Raw genomic sequence first — 18,438 nt, forward strand, 5'->3', positions numbered from 1 at the left:
ATGCAATAAGTTTTTTTTAATGACCCAATCGTCACCTATCCAATGACACGTGACACCCATATAAGAATGAATTTGCCAAGGATCACTCCAAATATCGCTACCTATATGCACATGTCCATTGAATTCCGAAAAAAAATTCGCTAAAGATTTTTTTCCTTTTTTTATAAAGATGAAAAACTTCGCGTTTAAGAATACTTTTTAGAATAGTTGGTGCTTGCGGAACCAATGTAGTATTTATCAAATATTTCATATTAAAATTTTCACCAGTATTAAATGGAGCATGATCAAGGGCAACATATTCAGCCAATGTTTGTTTATAAAGTGCATCGGTGTAACGGAATATAGGATGAGGATTAGAAGTGGCGTACCCGGAAATTTGTTGTTGCGTATTATCCATCCCCGCTTGGGTTGGATGTTTTTTCGTCAGATTCCGACGTAATGTTCCGTAGCCGTCTCCTTTCGTAAATTTATATATTTGCGAACAATATTTATATTTTATATTATACTTACCTTCGCCTTCATCACGTACCTTGTCAAAGTGTAACCACAAGTCGGATGTATTATCTCGGCCCTTCCATTCCAGCTCATTTGCCGTTGACGTTTCTTCGACACCGGTAGGAGGATGAAGACTTTCTTGTGTTGGGATGTGCTCGACGTTCGGAATCGAGATATAGTTGATATTATCATCGTTGTCTTTCCAACATGCATACTCACGAGAATCATATTCATGAATGAGATTCTTGGAATCTCTCATAGTCATCTTGCCCTTGTTAGCGTTTCTGCTTCCACTTACTATTTTTTAGAGAATTGATCGGAAATCCAATTGAGAGAATTTGAGTGATTTGAGAGAATTTGAGAGAATTGTTGAGAGAATTTGTGAGAAAAATGAAAGGGAGAGGATATGTATTTATAGGCAAGAATTAAAAATAATTCTTTTTTTTTTTTAGGCAACGGCCAAATTGGCCGTTGCATGTGCATGTGCATGTGCCAATTTGGCCGTTGTGGCCTGTTTGGGGGAGGGGGGTGGGGTAGGGGGGGCCCATGAGGCAAAGAGTCGTTGGGCTCTTTGCCCCACCATATCTTGTTTTTTTAAATAATAAATAACGGGTCGGAACCGTGGGCCCGGTCAACGGGCCGGTTCCGGGCCCACGGTTCCAAATGGCCACCTCTAGCTATAACCTTCGTTACACGAAAAAATTATGACGTTTCTGAAAAATCATTTTTCGAGAAAATGATAATATTTTTCGGTGTTCAATTGAGCCCCGAAAATGAACCGGAAAATACCTTCTGTCGTTCGGTGAGAAAAAATCTGTTCTGATTTTTTGCGTCATCGTTTGGTCATAAATTGTTGACATGACGATGGTTGTCCTATGTGGTACGGCAGGTGCTAACGCGAACAATTCCTATAAATCTTCAAAAAATTAATCCACGTTTTCTCATAATTTTTCGTTTTAATTTTGTTTTTTCTTTCTATTCTTTCATTTTCTTTTTCCTGCTACCTCCGCTACCATTGGCTAGTGCGACCCAAGTAGCATGGACACGGACATAGACACGTGACACGACACGACACGACATTATACGATACGTCGACACTTCATTTCTAAAAAATAAAAAATTTTGACACGTTGAAACACATTGTATTTTTAAATATATATTTTTATATATACAGGTCTAAAAAAAAATTATTTTGTTAGGTATGCGAAGATTTTAGAATATTGTTAAAAAAAAACCCCATTTTTAAGTGAAATTGTTTTGTTTTTTTAAATTTTAAATGAGAAATATTCATTATTTCTCCGCCCCAGCTCTTTATCTTCAAAGTGGTCTTTTCACCTCAACGGACTCTTGTCAACGTCAAGTTAGTCTTCCAAGTTACAACTCCCGAGAGTTTCTTTTATTCCCAAGGTTTCTTCTTCATTGAACCCCACCACACACGCAACCCTTCCCCTTCCCACGCCGAACCCTAATCAGCACTGAACTTCCTCCTTTTTCTCTCTCTCAAACTTCGTCTTTCTATCATCACTTCCTCTTCCGCTCTCTCTCTCTCTCTCTCTCGCGAAGGGGCAGCGGTGGCGCAGGTTCGGAGGCCGGCGACTTTCAGCTGACGGGAAGAGTTGTTCATTACAACGTCTCTCTCCCTCTTCCAGAGAGCAACCTCCTCAAGGGCTTCGTCAACCTGAGTGACGCCATCCTGGCCAGCTTTACCACGCCTTCTACGGCGAGCGCTCCGAGCCCCTCATCCTCCTTATCGCCTGGCTCCCCGCCGCCATCTCCGTCATCTTCCTCTGCACCGTCCGCATTCTGCGTGTCCGACGTAACCGACACGCGTGTCGACGGCTGTTGACCGCGTGCCGGTGTCCGACACGGACGCGGATGCCTTCTTCACGTGTCCGTGCTTCTTAGGTGACGGCCACAGGCGAGCCCGAGCTTGTCGCCTGGTGCCCGGTGAAGGAAGAAGAGGAAAATAATAATAATAATATTAATTAATTAATGAATTAATTAATATAAAAGGAAAGACACAAGGAGATGGTGTCCCCGTAACTCAACTTGAATATAAAAACTATGCTATTCACAGTATTCTGAATTCGAGGTGCGCGATTAACGCCTCGGTTAATGTAATCAACATATTTCAAAGTAATTCGATATTTGATTGTTCGATAATGGCATGTTTGAGTCTTGGGACTTGACAAGCCTTTTTACTTTCATGAAAATGGGCTTTGGGCCCAAACTTCCTCGACCCCGATCTGATCTAATCCGATATCGGGGGTACAGTAATTACTTACGTTTTCAATCCATCTCCAACAAGGCTCATTAATAAGGTCGAGCAACTTGGGTTGTTCACAATCGATTCGGGCCAATCCATAGCGGGCCAGTTGTCGAGCCCCGAAAGCATATTCACTTTACGTAGAGCCTAATTCGGGTTAACAATAGAACTAGGATCATGGCAAAATTTCAGAGCTCGACGTATTTTCGTTGAGTAATTAGTGAGTATAGACTCGCCTTGCGTAGTTATATTCCTTTTTTTTTTCCCCTTTTCGGGTTGACCCACATAGATTAGGACGAGTCGTCACGGATGATATTAGAGCTAAGCATCCGGTGGACGTGTGGTTCGAAGATGGATTAGGCCCTTGGTAAGTTCGATAAAGGCGATCTGTGATTGCTAGGGTGAGAAAGCTCAACTGGATATGGTACCTAACAGAATTCTAGAATGCAAATGGAACGGAAATCGGCGGAATTGCTCATCTAATTGAGGGCAGTATGATTAGGCGATGTCGATCTACACTGAGAAAAAATGGCACTATGAGAGAGAGAGCGAGAGAGTTGCCGCCGCCGCTGCCTCCACGGTTGCAGGGATCTCATTTGGGATCATGCGGTCACATTGCCTAAGATCGTTGCAGTTGGGTTGCAAATCCTTTTCGCATGCCATCTGATGTAAATGATGATATTGATACATACCCAGAGAGATTATTACTTTAGAGAGCATTCTAGTTCTTTTTTTGTTTTTTTTTTTTTTGGGTCTAAGCATTCTAGTTCAAAAAGGAGAGTCTATGCACCTCTAAAATTTCAACCGAGCAATCTATCAAGGGATAATCGCTCTTTCTTTTTGGGCAAGTATCATCTGATGATCGATTCAATAATTCGTTCCTCACGTTTTTGCAAGGATGAAAAATGGAAAGCGAAGCATCTAATCCTACAAAAAATTATTGCATTCGACTTGGACGCCACGTCGTTTTTACACAATCCACTCACAGAGCGACACGTGTCGCTCCCTGTCATGTCTCGCGGTCGAAGCGGTCGTGAGTTTTCAATCGCTACACCTTCCAATGTGGTATTGGAAAAAGGAGAAACTTTCCCCACTTCGCGCTTGCTGGACATTTGTAGAACCAAGAATGACTTGGGTCTATAATATTACGGACCGACCAAGATCTTCAATTGGTTCACCTCCCAAGCTTCACAGGCGAAAAGTCCCAATAAAATAAGATGAAATACGAGAAGATTATGTCTAATCCCAACTTGAATTTACGCACTTGACTAATCTAATGTTTTATCCCTTTGAGGTTCGTGATTAGGCACACTGAAAAAGTTGCGCCAAACACGTAAAAGAAATTGCGGACAAATCATGCAGAATAAAGGTCAATCGAACGTAAACATCTGGACTCGACGGTACCTCTCCTGGATAACAACCCCCCACCAAGCTAATGGATAGATTTCTTGCGACGGTGCTCTTGATCTTTGGACTGACACGTAGTCACACTCCAACATAGCATCCATAACTACTTCCTAAACTCGGCATTCGAAACCATCGCATTCGATCCACTGAAGTCAAATTCGGACAAGAATATCCGTCGCTCTATCAAGCAGATGAATCGACTCGGTCCGCAGCGGAGCGGTGAACAAAACTTTTGTCGTTTGAAATGGCCAAAAATCATCATATGTAAATTCATTACTTTCACTTTACAACATACTTTATATCCGAAAACGCTTTCGAGATAATTACGACGATCTAGGCCACGTTATGGATAGTAAAATACATGCACACTTTTTACATGATGGAGCAGGCGTTTGGGTTGTCGTCGCTGAACATGATGGTGTAGTTGTCGTTGACGGTGGACTCGCTGATGGTGGCGGTGACGGGGACGGCGCGGACGTGGTTGGCGGGGGCCTTCTTGTCGTAGGCCTGGGAGACGTAAGGGTGAGCCACCAGGGCGTAGGGGACGTAGGGCCACGGCTCCACCTTCTTCCTGGTGGACTTGGCCGCTTCCAAAACCCTCTTCTGGTCCACGTACCCGGTCACCGTCACCTTCTGCTGCTTCAAGTCCACTTCCACCGATTTAGCACCTGCACCAGACGTTCGCAGACTGTGAAAAACACAGCTCCGGCGATCACAAACGTGAGACGAAGCGAGTGAAAATGAAGGGATAGTAATGAATGACCTTTGACGGAGGAGAGGACGCTCTTCATCTTGCGAGCGCAACCCTCGCAGTCCATCCTGACTTTGAGGGCCACGGTCTGGATTTGCTTCTTCTTCTTCCTCTTGCTCAGCAAGTTGGATAAGTAGTCGATCGTTCCTTCCACTCCCATCTCTCTTCTTCTTCTTCTTCTTCTTATTCTTCTTTCGGAGTTTCTGCACAGGGATTATCAGCGAGGCTAAGGACTCAAGGACGATGGCCTTACGGGGACGAAACCGACGCTGTTCTGGCGTCAAACTACAGTCGTTTATATAGCGAGAGCACTGGCACGGAACTCATGACTTTAGGGTTTTTGAAAAGGAAAGATTGAAAAAAGAGGAATATAATTTAGTTTTTGTTTTTTTTTTTCTTCCCCTCTTTTTTTAAGAAAATGAAGTGGGGTCTCTGGTCGCTATATAGCTAGAAGCTGCACGAAACTTCCCTCCCGAAATGGATGCACTAAAGAGGTGTATATTCCCTCTTAACTTTTTTTTTTTTTTTGGTCCAAATATTCCCTCTTAACTTATAAAGTAGAAAAGAAGAGAAAGGATTCTCTTTGCTTGTGAAAAGAAAAAAACTGTGATGGATAGATAGATAAGAGTATAGGTTATCAACCGCGGTCATCTTTTGGTACACTTGTGTCTATATAGCATGATTCGCTCGATATGTTGACAAACGACTAAGGACAATTTGAATATACAAACTTAAGGAAAGGGTATTACCAGGACAAACTCTATGATCTTAAGTAGCTTATAGCGCCATATTTGTACACTTTAATCTTAAATTGCTCCTATAGTATATAACTCAAATTAATCCATGACCGACAAAAAGGATATTCGATTTTATGCAAATAAAAAGTACTATAAACCCATCCACTCCCATGCAGATGAATTTTCGTTTGATAATCCAAGAACACAACAGTAATCAATTGGTAATACAAGAAGGAACTATCACAGAACCTTGTTATCACGACTCTTTTACTTAAATTTGAGTTTTTCAAGTAATGATTCCAATCGATAACCATCGATTCTGGAGTCAAAAGCATGAATATACTCCTATCACCAGTTAAATTTCAGGGTAGGTTTCATATGGGTTCACTAATTTTAGTACGAGGAAGTAGTTCAAATACTTTTTCACATACTAAACATTGGGGGAAAAGAAGGACCAATCATAACCCACATCGTTATTGCCAAGGAAAAAGAGACCATGTCAAAAAGCGAGCAAAAAATTAGAAGATTTTTACTTTGTCCCCCAAATCAGGGAAATTTCTGAATTGGCTTAATCACTCCCGAGATGGCCTCATCGGCCGCCACGTTTCAGCAGATCCAGCCGACACTTGGAACGGAAAAGATGGACGGCTGTGATCCGGACCACGTGGCGACCATCCAAACCGCCGATACGAAAGATGGGGACGACGGACGAGGGGTTCGCTTAAACGTGTTGATTTGCTTAAGAAATTTTTGTCCATTTCTGTTATTTCTTCTTCTTCTGCATAGGTGACTGTGATTGCGAAGTATAAGCTGGGGCGGCGGAACCGTAGAAAATAAAGGTTCCAAGTTCCAACCAAAGTTTAAAGCCAAAAAAACAAAAAAAATTGGACCGTTGGGACACGTGGCGGCATGTAAGAGCTAGTGCAATTAAAGCAATACTTTTTTCCCGGAATATAAAATTAATTCCCCAACCATCCCCTCCATCCGCATGAAAACGATAATAAATATTAATTTCGCGGTCGATAAGGACGAGGTCACTATTATATATTTCTGCAATGCCATTGGTGCAACGCATGCATGGGGCGGTTCTGGATCCTGGAATTCTGTCCCTTTGAATCGGACGGCGGAGAAGGAGGTTGTTCAAAATTTTAAATGGCATTTTGTGGGTAATTCTAACTTTAGGCGTTTTTACCGCCGACCAAAACGAAATGCCTTTTATCCATAGACGCGTCTATCCTCTTTGACCACCTTATGCAAGGCTGAAAGTCTAAGATCTGGGCATCTAAAGAATTTCATGTGGGGAAAAACATGTCAGCTGGGCTTTTTACCTCATCTTTTCAGGGGGGATAAGGTGATATTTCTGATTGTAATTAGGCTCGGTTCGTTTCGGCCGAAAATGAGTTGTTTCTGGAAAATATTGAAAAATTATTTTCGAGTGCCCGTGAGACCCGAAAATGAAATGGAAAATATTTTCGGTCGTTCGGTGCGGATAATCCAATTTGATTTTCTTCCGTGCAATCCTTTTAATAATTATTAGTTCTGAGTAATTTTTAATTTTATGTTTACTTTTTATTTTTAAAATACTAAAATAGGTGCATTTTCTTTCATTGCATAGCACATCAACATGATCGGCCTATAAATTTAGGCTTGTGTAGAGGATAAACGTTATGTATAGATGATCAAATTCTATTGATAAATAGCCAATTTCAATAGACTATACCTTCATTTAAGAGAATATTTTCTCGTGCAAAAAGTTTCAAAATACTCTAACCAAAAAGAAAATATATCTCTAGTGGTGTAACTCATCTACCTAAAGGTGGAACTATCGTATTCTGTCTTAGAAATTGAATATATAGGTAGATATATGTACATGTTCGTCTTTTCAATTGAGAAATGTCTGTTTATAAGTTTCATGCATGTTTTGACGTACTACAGCTACATGAAAAAAGTACCAAGAAAGTCTCAAACCTATTGCACTTAAGTCAATTCAGTCATAAACCTTTGGATTTAGTCAATTGTGTCACAAAATTTTTGACAATTTATCAATATAGCCCACCCAGCCAATTTTGACCGAAAATCATTAACACGGATGTTGCACGTCCTACATTGCACTGTTGACGCCGACTTTAGACAATTTTAACAATTTTTAAATAATTTTTCTTAATTTTCTCTCTTTTTTTCCTTCCTTTTTCTTTCCCCTTTGTTTTTGCCGGTGGCCAGTCGCCGGCCACGACTTGAAAGGGCTAGCCTCGCTTGGGCGAGGGCGAGCTTTGGCAAATGCCCCCCTCACCAAATCCGGCGAAGCCGACCCTCCCTAGCGAGGCTGCCTTGGCCTTGTCGAGGGTGGCTCAAAAAAATTATTTAAAAAATAAAAAAAAAATCACATCAACGCTGATAGTGCCAAATAGGTTGGGGAAGTATTACATTGATAAATCGTCAAAAGGTTTAAAATTGAATTGGCATAAGTGTAATAGGTTTATAATTTTTTTAGTAATTTTTTGATAGTTGACTTGTTTTAGTAATATAAAAAAATTGAAGGATTTTATTCTACCTAAATATAAAAAGGGCGGTCGTTGAATTTAAAGCAAATCCAATGTTACGGGCTTCCCATGTGGAGTTATTAGGTTTACGGAGTACAAGAATTATCAGACCCACATCACATGAAGACAATAGCACGTTAGTTATGGACGGTGACCGCTCAAGCCTTGACTCTTTAGCCTCTCCCTTTGGTCTTCGCCACCTTTCACATTGCGCCCACACATTCTCTATCTACCTGTGGCAAGAACACGACTAATCCAAAGAGATTAGCAACTAGATGCTAGGGTTCCGTGAAAAATTGACACCTTTGATATTCTTCAATCAGTTTAACAATAAGGGTTACGAGGGATAATTGCCAAAAAAAATCCTAAACTTATTGTACATATGTCAATTCCATCTTGAACTTTCCAATTTCGTTAATGTTGTACTAAACCTTTGCACAAAATTTCAATTTAGTCATTTCGGCCAATTTGCTGTCGGAAATTGCCGACGTGGCATCCAATCATCATCAGCCATCCGACGTGGCATGTTGACGTAGACAACTTTACTCGACCTGATGTCTTAAGTGGACCGCAAAGTCGGCGTTTTTTAGTGCCAATTGGTCGGAAGGATTATATTGAAATTTCACAAGGAAAACTATCAAAAAGGTCATAAAGTTATTGCACTTATGCTAATTCAGTCTTAAACCTTTTGATAATTTGCCAATTCAACCCATCCGACCAATTTTGATCAGAAATCACCGACGTAGACACCGGTTGTCTTATGTGGCATCACCCGCATTGACATGGATAATTTTTTGTTGTAATTTTTTAAAAAAATTCTGAATTATTTTTTATCTTCTTTTCTATTTCCTTTTTTTTTTTTAATCTTTCTTTGTCAATATGGCTGGCAAGTGTGAAGGTCGCTAGCCACCGAGTGAGGGCCTACAAGCCCTCATCGGCCATTGGACGAGGTCCACGTTAACACCGATAGTGCCACGTAAGAGGTCGGTATCCACGTTAGCAATTTCCAAACAAAATCGGCCGAATGCACTGAGTTGACAAAGTTTCAAAAGATTTAGAGCTAAATAGGCCAAATTAAAAGAGTTAAGACCTTTTTGTAACTTTCTTGAATTTCACAAGTTTAGAACATATTGGCAAAATTTAAAAGTTTATAACTGAATTGGCCACATATAATAAGTGTACGATTGGATCAATAATTTTCCCAAGTTTCAATCATCGAAAAAAAAAAACACTAAGTGTTTCAAATGATTACGATGCAATAATTAGAGTGAGCTTTTCTCAATTAATATCTGGTGCTCGCCAAACAAATCATTATGTGCGTCCAAAGCATGTTGGTATAGCCTGTCTTAGTATCGCTCTTCAAATATCTTGGATTCACCTACGCCTTACTGTCGATCTTCGGAACTCCTATCGAATTGTAGTTAGAATTCTTGATTTTTTTTTTTTTATGCATTTGAGTCTCCGACTTCCTTGATATAGGCAATTGAAATTATTTTCGTTTCCCGTTTTCATACGTGATAACACTGATGCGGACAAGAGAAGAAGATCAGAGAGCGCAACTCTTTATCCAATTGCAACTTCGTAGTTGTTAACGGAGGGGGAAATTACCAATATCGCCATAAATCTATTATAATTATTTCAATTTAGTTCTAAAGTTCTTTTTACCAATTTAATCATAAACCTTTTGTATTTATATCAATTTAGTCAATCTAGTTAATTTTGGCCGACAAGTATTGAAGTGAACAATTTTTAAGAATACTTTAATATTTTTTTGAATTATTTTTTCTTTTTTTTTCCTTCATCTTCTTCCTTCAGCTGGTCACCGGATTAGAGGAGAGGGCCGGCAAGGGCCTGGGCAAGCCTCACACCGGTGAGGTCTCCCCGTCGCCCTTGCCGGCCCTCTCCTTTCGCCGGTTGCCTATCCGACAACCGATTGGAGGAGGAAGAAGAAGAAACAAAAAACAAGAAAAGGAAAAAGGAAATAAAAAATAAAAATAAAAATTATATAATTATTAATAAAATTGTCACATTAGTGGCCGAAGTTGGTTGGATGAACTGAATTGACACAAATGTAAAAGATTTAGAATTAAATTGACATAAATATAAAAAGTTTGAGACTGAATTAGCCAAAAAAAAAATTTTATATTGACATAATTACAATAGGCTTGGAACATTTTTGATAATTTTCCCGTTAACAGAGAGGGCGGCGAGGCCCTTGTCGTGGTCGGGTGAGGGCCGGCGAGCCCTCGTTAGATCCGGGCAAGGTTGCCTCACAAAAGCCAGTGAAGCCTACTTGCCTGAGTTTAGGTGGTGGTGAGGATGAGGGTCATAGCCGTGTCGGCCCAATCACACAATGGCTAGGGGAACAGTCAATTGCACGATAACACTAGCAAGCGCTAGAGGATTTAATTGTACGGATCAAGAGCGTGTCGGAAGATTTTTCGCCCAAAACAAGTTTTGTACCAATTGTCTGGAAATAATTCGACTTTTGGCCAACGTGGTCTGCGATGATAACGAAGAGGAGGCCCCCTTCGACGCAGCTCATCGGTTCACCCATCAAAATCCACAAGGGAAGGACCTTCAATAATTGATCACACGTAGCTGAAATCCTCACCAGAAACCTACAATCTTCTGCCTTTACTTTTCCTTCCACAGAATGACATCTTTCCTTTTCATTTTTTTTCACAGGTGTTCTAACCATTTATTGCACCGGCAGCATCTCGTCTTTCCCTTTTTTTTTTCTCGGAATCTTCCCATGTCTGCCGAGAGAGAGAGATGTTGACCGCCTGGCGAGAGACTGTGGACATGAATGCACAGGGCAAAGCTTAGTATCTGATTCCATGTCCCACCCTTTTCAGCCCCTTGGTTAAGTCAAGTGGAGCTTTCAAACCCTCGAGCTCTCTCTAGCTCCCTGTTTGCAGCGGAATACACAATGAGAAATCACAGATCTTTGGATAAACGTAATCTCGGTTTCATTAAGGAGACGAAGATCGTAACAGCCCCGATATATTGATGAATCGGGTCGTGAAGCACGTGAAAGAATTCATTATCGACACCACCATGGTATAAACGATCTGGGATGGTAATCAATATCCGACTTGTTTAGATTATCCGACCGATGTAACTCTATCGTGATTGATTGCAGATAAGTTCGTCCGTCCGTCCGTCCGGGTCGCTTCGTCCTAATTTATCAATCTACCTAATTTGTACGATATGCCACTGTTCATGTGGCAAGCAAAAGTGAGGACATGCCTGTCCTTATCAAAGGAAACAGGTTGCTGAATCTTCTTGGATTTGGGTCGTGTCTCTTCTTCATGCTAAAATATAATCGTTGCTGGCTAGTGGCTACGTAAACTAGCATTTACGCTTATGTCTCACGACAATAATTTGTCAGACACAGGGAATAAAATAAAGTAAAGAAGAATGACTAGGGAAGAGAACGTGTTGTGCAGGCACGTAAAGATGGCAAAGGAACAAAAGACGAAAGGGCGTACATCGCCATCCATAGAATAATATGGACTTTTGATCAATCAAACCTGGAGTGGGAAGATTGCCAGAGGGAAAAAGACGATCTTCTTTTCTTATCGGTGAAGGACAGGAAAGAGGATGAAGTTACGGAGTAGACACGGGAGACGAATTCGAGGTGCTCGGCCGCGGAGAAGGAAGCACTAGGGTTTGGAGGGATTTGAAAGTTCAAGAATTCTAAGATTTTTCGGTTTGAATTCATGAACTCTTGCTCTGATACTAGGTAAGATTTTGCAGGGCAAGTATCAACTATTCTAAAAGCTTAAATCGCTAGATGAAGATGAAGGCGTGGTTTAAAATTTAGATATTCAAATAATCTAAACTTGGAGTGCGAGAATTTCAATTACGGCGAACTTAATGTGTGGGTATGCTCGGCCCACAAGGGAGGGCCAAGTCTGCAAAAGGTTATTGGGCCGGCCCAAACGGATTGGACCTTGGTGTTCAGAATGTGGCCCAAGGAAGTGTTTTCGATCCTCGACTGCATGTTTCCGAGATGCAATTTACTGTAATCCAGGGGCTCATGGAGTGCATCGCTTGAAATCAAAAGGTTCAAGTTCTCCTCCATTAACAAGGACAGTAGCATTGGAGCTTGTGAGGCAGTTGAGAATAAAGCTTTATCCCACTCAATCCTGTCACCTTTTTCCGCCTTGAGCTCTTTTCCATCCTAGCCGACAGTTCCTTAGCCATATTCACGTTGTTGTGAGTCCTCTGCCCCAAAATAAACCTGGTCTGATAATGGCCCGAAGCAATCTTCCAGAAAAGGTCTCTTATCTGTTGACTAGGATCTTTGAGACAACCTCTTTCTGGTGTCATTACATAAACTAATAGGGCAGAACTGATTGATGGTCCCCGAGTTTTGAGTCCTAGGAATGAGCACAAGGCGATTATCGTTTATCATGGGAGTCTACAGAATTCCTCTCTCCATCATTGGTCCAGTCAGTAACTTTCCTAACAAGCGCCTTTCGGATCCCTCCGAATCGGCCAGTAAGCTCTTTCTTTCTTCGGAAAATGTTACCAAAGGTGCTCTTATTCCATTCCTTAACGTCGATGGCGAATCTGTGTAGCGCCAGCCCCAGGGAGGCAGAAATCCCTGGTGTCGCATCCACACAGGCTCAGAACAGAAGGGCCGTTCATGTTTTGGGGCCTTCATAGGGCGCTAAGACTAAGAAGGAGCGGTGAGTGGTCGGAATGAAGGCGAGGAAGACGAAACAGCGAGGCCTCAGGCAACATGGTACGCCATTGGTGATTACACCATAGTGTCACGGGCCGGCAGATTCTTGGCCACGGAATAGCCCTTGCGGCGCCTGGCGAGTTGAGAACGTGGAGCAAGCCTTCCTTCGATAGTCGTTTCTAAGAATAATACAGTGAATAACATTCTCGTTACGGATCGTATTACGCTCAACTTAGCTTGAGCATTCAGTCTTTCAAGCGAGACACACATAACCATTAAATAAGACAACTAATTTCAGCCTGCAATAACCTCATCGAGAGAGCGAATCAGCCCCCGACTAGTTTGTGCCCGAGAGGCTAACCCTTAATCCTACAACTCACTCTCACGAATTAGTTGTATCTTTTCTCTAGATCACTCCCTTATCAACATGACGACACGAAGGTCCACCCACAAGCATACGTAAGTACGGGAGAATCCGGTCCCTGACAACATGTTCTATGAATATGTTCCAAAACAAAAGAGCTACGGTCATGAGTTTTTTTTTTTTGGGTCGATGGTCATGAGAGTTAGTCCAGGCAAAATTTTCAGATCCATCAGTCCACGCGGAAATCAATGAAACCCGGCATCAAATCTCATTCTTAATTCTGATTTTTAAGTCATTAAGCTAACTTTTAGTGTTAACTCATGAGATATGTACTGTGAAAAATCTTGTAAAGTAATTGCTAACCGTCAAATGTAAGCTTTTCCCATTAATCCCTCTAGTTTTATGTTCCATCGAAGGTCACGGGCGTAGGCTTTCGATTCTAGCGTTGGTCTATACTATGAACCTCAATATTCCTTAATTAATTCTTGATACTTGTTATTTTAGGTCTCGAGTTTGAATGGAAAATCTTGAAATATGCAAGATTTGATCGGATTGGCTTCGTGGACTCCTCCGTTTAGTTTTTTTTGGCCGAATAAGAGAAGGGCACCTATATTAGTCATATATATATATATATATATATATATATATATATAGCGTGTGGGCCCATGGAGCAATTAAATGTAAGAAGACAAAAGTCAAGGTTTGCTTTTACCTCTCTCCAGTAGAAGCCGCACAAGCAGTGAAGATTTCACGTAAAAGCCACGAAGAATATTTGTGGGCCCGGTCAAAGATAATTTGTTGACTTCTTCAATAGAGCACACAGAATAAAGGCGCGGAGTTTTTTTTTTTTTTTCTGACGATGCATCGGAGCCGCCGTACGAGAATGTGCAAAGAAGTTCTCATTTAGGTTTCGAACGGCAGCCGATTTGTGCAAGTTTTACATCTGAGTTGTTTTTTATTTATAAATACTTTGAGTTTGGATGTAATTTAAGTGCGAAAAACGTGAGCGTATTGAGCGATTGTAGTAAATTATTCTTGCCGACTCTCCCGTGGATGTAAGTACCGATATTCGGATTGAACCACGTAATATCCGGTGTTCTTTATCGTTTCTTGTTATTTTTCTATGCTTTCGCATTGACCTATTTGCAAGATCCTGATTCGTTTCCGCGTTGTATTACAACAATACTCATCTTTGAAATCCTGTCTTTGATAACCTATTCTAATCTTCATTAGTATTCTACTGTTTGTTTCCTACATTTGTAGTTTACATATTATTCATTCTATTGCAATCTCACTAATGATTTTTCTTGTCAAACATTTCATCATTTTATTGGGAAAATTATCCAAAAGGTCCCAATCCTATTTCACGTTTGTCAATTTAGTTGTATACCTTTCAATTTGGCCAGTTGAGTTTTAAATCTTTTTAAATTTTTTCAATTGAGTTCATTGGACCAATTTTGGCGAAATCCCCGATGTGGACTCTAGTCGTTCTACTCGGCATAGTCGACGCTGAAGTGGACAAATTTTAATAATATTTATGATTTTTTCATTTTTTTATTTTTTCTGATTTCTTTCTTTACTTTTTTTCCTTTTCTTTTTCTTTTTCCCTTTTTCCTTCTAGCAGCCATCACCAGGCCTTGTCGATGGCCGGGGGAGGTCGCCGACCTCAAGCTAGGGTTGCCCTCACCCAATCCGGCGAGAGGGAAAAATTTTAAAAAAGATAAAAGTAAAGAAGGAAATCATAAAAATGATTAAAAAAATTGAAAAGAATATTAAAATATAATTTTGAATTGTCCCGATCAAGACTGGTCATGCCATGTAAGATGTAAAGCATCACATCAGAGATTTCCGATCAAAATTAGTTGGATGTACCCAATCAAGAAAATTTAAAAGGATTTAGAACTCAAGTCGCAAAATTAAATTGGGACTGAACTAATAAAAATGTAATAGATTTTTAAAAAAAAATTGACAATTTTTTCTCATTTTTTTAATATGTACAAAGCTCTAAATTGGATTTTGGTTTGGTTGGCAGCCTAAGAATTCGATGATGATTCTTTCTTATAATTATGGCGTATTCTCAATTAACTTCAAGTAGATATCTAGTATTAGTCAAATTTAATTTCGTTTGAAGAATTAGCGAGGGCTCTTGCTCGTATAAGATGCTATTTTATTTTATGTTGATTGTACAAGGAATTATGTTTATTTGTAAAAGCATAGCATGTCCGTCCGTAGTGTCAATGCCAAATAACTTTCTCTTCCCTCAAGGAGGAATAAAAAAAACATAAGAATTTAAGCAAACTGAAGACGCCTTTCACGTAATCACTCGTAACAAAATAATCTTATTTGAATGTCGTAAGGCAAAATGCGACATTGTTAACCTCTCAATTTGGTGCAGTTTATCGGGAATGTCGGGGATTCCGGTGTAGAGACCGGAGCCCACTCGTTCAAATCCTACCATTAGAGATATTTTGGATATCATATTAGGATATTTACATAATTGTCGCTAACACCCATCAATTATGTGCAAATCACTCGAGATTGAGGTCATGGCCAAAGGCCTGAGCTTCATCGGTTCGTGTTGCTTACAAGGCTTCACGAGCCTTCATTTAACCGGTCTATGCTATCGTGTTTCTGAATTATTATAAATAAATAAATAAATAACGAGAAAACGAAACAAATTGTTCCTCCGGGGGATGACAAGGCCGTGTCTTATGCCTATATTCTTGGAGTGGACTAAAATCTGTCGCCGGAAGGATGACTAGTTGGAGCCATCGTTCTTACAAAAACTTGTTTGACTAAATCCCCAATTAGGTCCCCGTGTACAACTATACCTTAATCGTTGAACAGCCACGCGACAAAAAATCATATTTATGATGTCACAAATATGTACATTTCAATTCTGGATTGTGCTGTCCGACCAAAAAAAAAATTTCTGGATTGTGCTGCAGAACTTTTTTTCAGTCAGCCGCACAATATTGAAGTAGAACGGATTTGGCATTTCTTTCTTGCTGCAATACTGTCCCTGGACTGACCCGCACCAGAAGAGGCAGTCTCGGGCCGGGCTGAACCGTGCCGTTTCCGGAGAACAAGCGCGTACTGTGCTGCGACTGACGTGTGTTCGAGTCGAACCCAAGTACGGTGCCGTCATTCACTCGAGCCAACGAGCGATGTGCCATCGTAGTATTTATTCGCAATTACGGAGCATCAGATCCAGACCGGATCAACCGACCGATGACGGCCACCTAAGCCGGGTCGTACCACCAACTTTGAGTATCCGATATCGGTTTGGGACACATAAAAAAAAAAATAATAATAATAAAATAAACGGTTCTGGACAATGAACAAATGGGTTTGTTTCAAATATTGATGAACTCGACAGGCAATCGAAACCACGAAGAAATCCAAACCTTAGAAATGACAGAAGCTAACGAAACCCAAACGTAAGATTGTCCCCAACATACGTGTACTCGAATATCCAAAACGTTGGATAAAGCCGAAAGGAGAATAAACCACGATCGAAGTATTATATTAATAACAAGAACAGCCTGGAGATTGATGGGCTCGGCGACCGCCTCAATCACCCCCGCCCCTAAAACCCCGCCTAAAAGCAAGCGCTGCTGCTCCGACCCGTATATAAGGGCGAAACGGATCGAGCCGATAAGGCTCAGATAGATGGATGGATTCGAATACGAATACGAATACCATGCATGCCCACCAATTATTCGGCAAAATCCCAACGGCAAAAATGGGAAAAAGTCGAAGACCGTCTGTCTTATTTCCTTCTGTTCTGAGCTGTCTCTGACTCTCTCCCCTCCTTCGCATGCAAACTGCAGAGGACCCGCAGGACGATCGTCCGAGAAACGCCGCCTCCTCCACTCTCGTTCGTTCCTTTCTTCAGGTAACGTGGGATGCTCGTTCAACTGTTCTTCATCTTGGTTTCTTTTGAAGTGGGTGAATTGCTTCTTGTTTCCTGAGTGCCCATCTTTTCGTTCCTGGGTTTTCTCTTTTTCGCGTTGGGTTTTGATTGGTGACTGCTTTGCTTCGTCTCGGCCATGGGAGCATTAGCTCGCCCACCTGCATTTCTTTAGGGTTGAAGTTCTTGATTTCTCCTTAGGTTTGGAAAGAAGTTTTCTTGCCTTTCCTGCTGGGAGCTGCGGTTTTTCCTCCCGTGTCCATCATTTCTGTGCTGGCCATCCTGAGGACGATGGAGTAACGTAGAGATTGTTAGACTTCATTAGGGTTGAAATATCGATTGGAAGGCACTAACTGGACAAGAAACTTTTGATTCGGAAGAGGTTTAGAGGAACAGATGCTTGAGCTTGCCATAGAACCATCATATAGTAAAAAGGTTTAACATCAAAACCCTGTTCCTGGTTCTTCTTGAAGGCCAACTTTGCATCGCAGGATTCATGGGGTCTTAGCAAATAAGGATAACCCGCGAGTCAGCGAGTCATATGATCATATCTGTCCTAACCTCGTAATTGTGCTGTGTCGGGTTTAGGTTTCATAATTAAGGACACGCGAGATGTTTATTAATCGTGTTGAATGTTTTAAGCACTAATCGCGTCGAACGTTTAAGACTTAAACACCAAGACATTTATTAAACGGGCTTGTTTAGTACGTCTAAAATAAAAAATTTCTTAGATGCCGTTCGGTATAGTTTAATGTATTATCTGTACATTGAAGTTAATTGTTTTTGATTGTTAGTTATTGAAACATTCATTTGACATCGTTTTTACTATGTAGTAATTGTCATTTCTAATATGCTTTAGTTATGCTTTTTCTTGTTTATCTACAAGTTAAAATCTAGCAAAAGGCAACACATTTTCTTGACGACGTTAAAAATTCACTCTAATTCTAGATTAAGAACAATGCGATCGTCATCTATTATAGGGAAAATTTCTTTTTTATTCGAAATGGTGGGGTTTCTTAGATGATCAGTCAAATAGCTTTGGCTGACACTCCCCTGTACACGTGTTCGGTCATGTCGTCCGTCCAAGGCTTCAGCTTTTTAAACTGCCACACAATAGTCTTTTTTTTTAATTCATATATATATTTATTTTTTCTTTGGATTTTGAGGTTTTACCTCCCTTTTTTTTCTCCGTATATTGGGATGGAAATCCCACTTAATTTGGGCCGAAAATTAGAAAAGAGAGGAGAAAAATATGCTTCCACAACACAT

The 18,438-nt window shown here is 40.7% G+C and overlaps 1 protein-coding gene across 1 annotated transcript; it reads right to left on the reverse strand.

Moving 5' to 3' along the window:
- Positions 1-4,422: 4,422 nt before the first annotated feature.
- On the reverse strand, positions 4,423-5,197 carry LOC115748985 (heavy metal-associated isoprenylated plant protein 24). Its single transcript, XM_030685660.2, has 2 exons — positions 4,932-5,197; positions 4,423-4,836 (listed from the first exon to the last, which is right to left on the reverse strand). The coding sequence occupies exons 1-2, from the start codon at positions 5,077-5,079 to the stop codon at positions 4,541-4,543; spliced, it is 444 nt and encodes a 147-aa protein (XP_030541520.1). The 5' UTR covers positions 5,080-5,197; the 3' UTR covers positions 4,423-4,540.
- Between the last annotated feature and the right edge of the window lie 13,241 nt (positions 5,198-18,438).

This window comes from Rhodamnia argentea, chromosome 2, assembly GCF_020921035.1.
Source record: "Rhodamnia argentea isolate NSW1041297 chromosome 2, ASM2092103v1, whole genome shotgun sequence".
In the NCBI taxonomy this organism is placed as follows: domain Eukaryota; kingdom Viridiplantae; phylum Streptophyta; class Magnoliopsida; order Myrtales; family Myrtaceae; genus Rhodamnia; species Rhodamnia argentea.

Bases quoted from the DNA above. Each gene is read 5' to 3' on its own strand.
- LOC115748985 (XM_030685660.2), bottom strand. From the start codon at position 5,079: ATGGGAGTGGAAGGAACGATCGACTACTTATCCAACTTGCTGAGCAAG. The intron at 4,837-4,931 runs GTCATTCATTAC...CGTCTGGTGCAG, and splicing joins CGTCCTCTCCTCCGTCAAAG to GTGCTAAATCGGTGGAAGTG.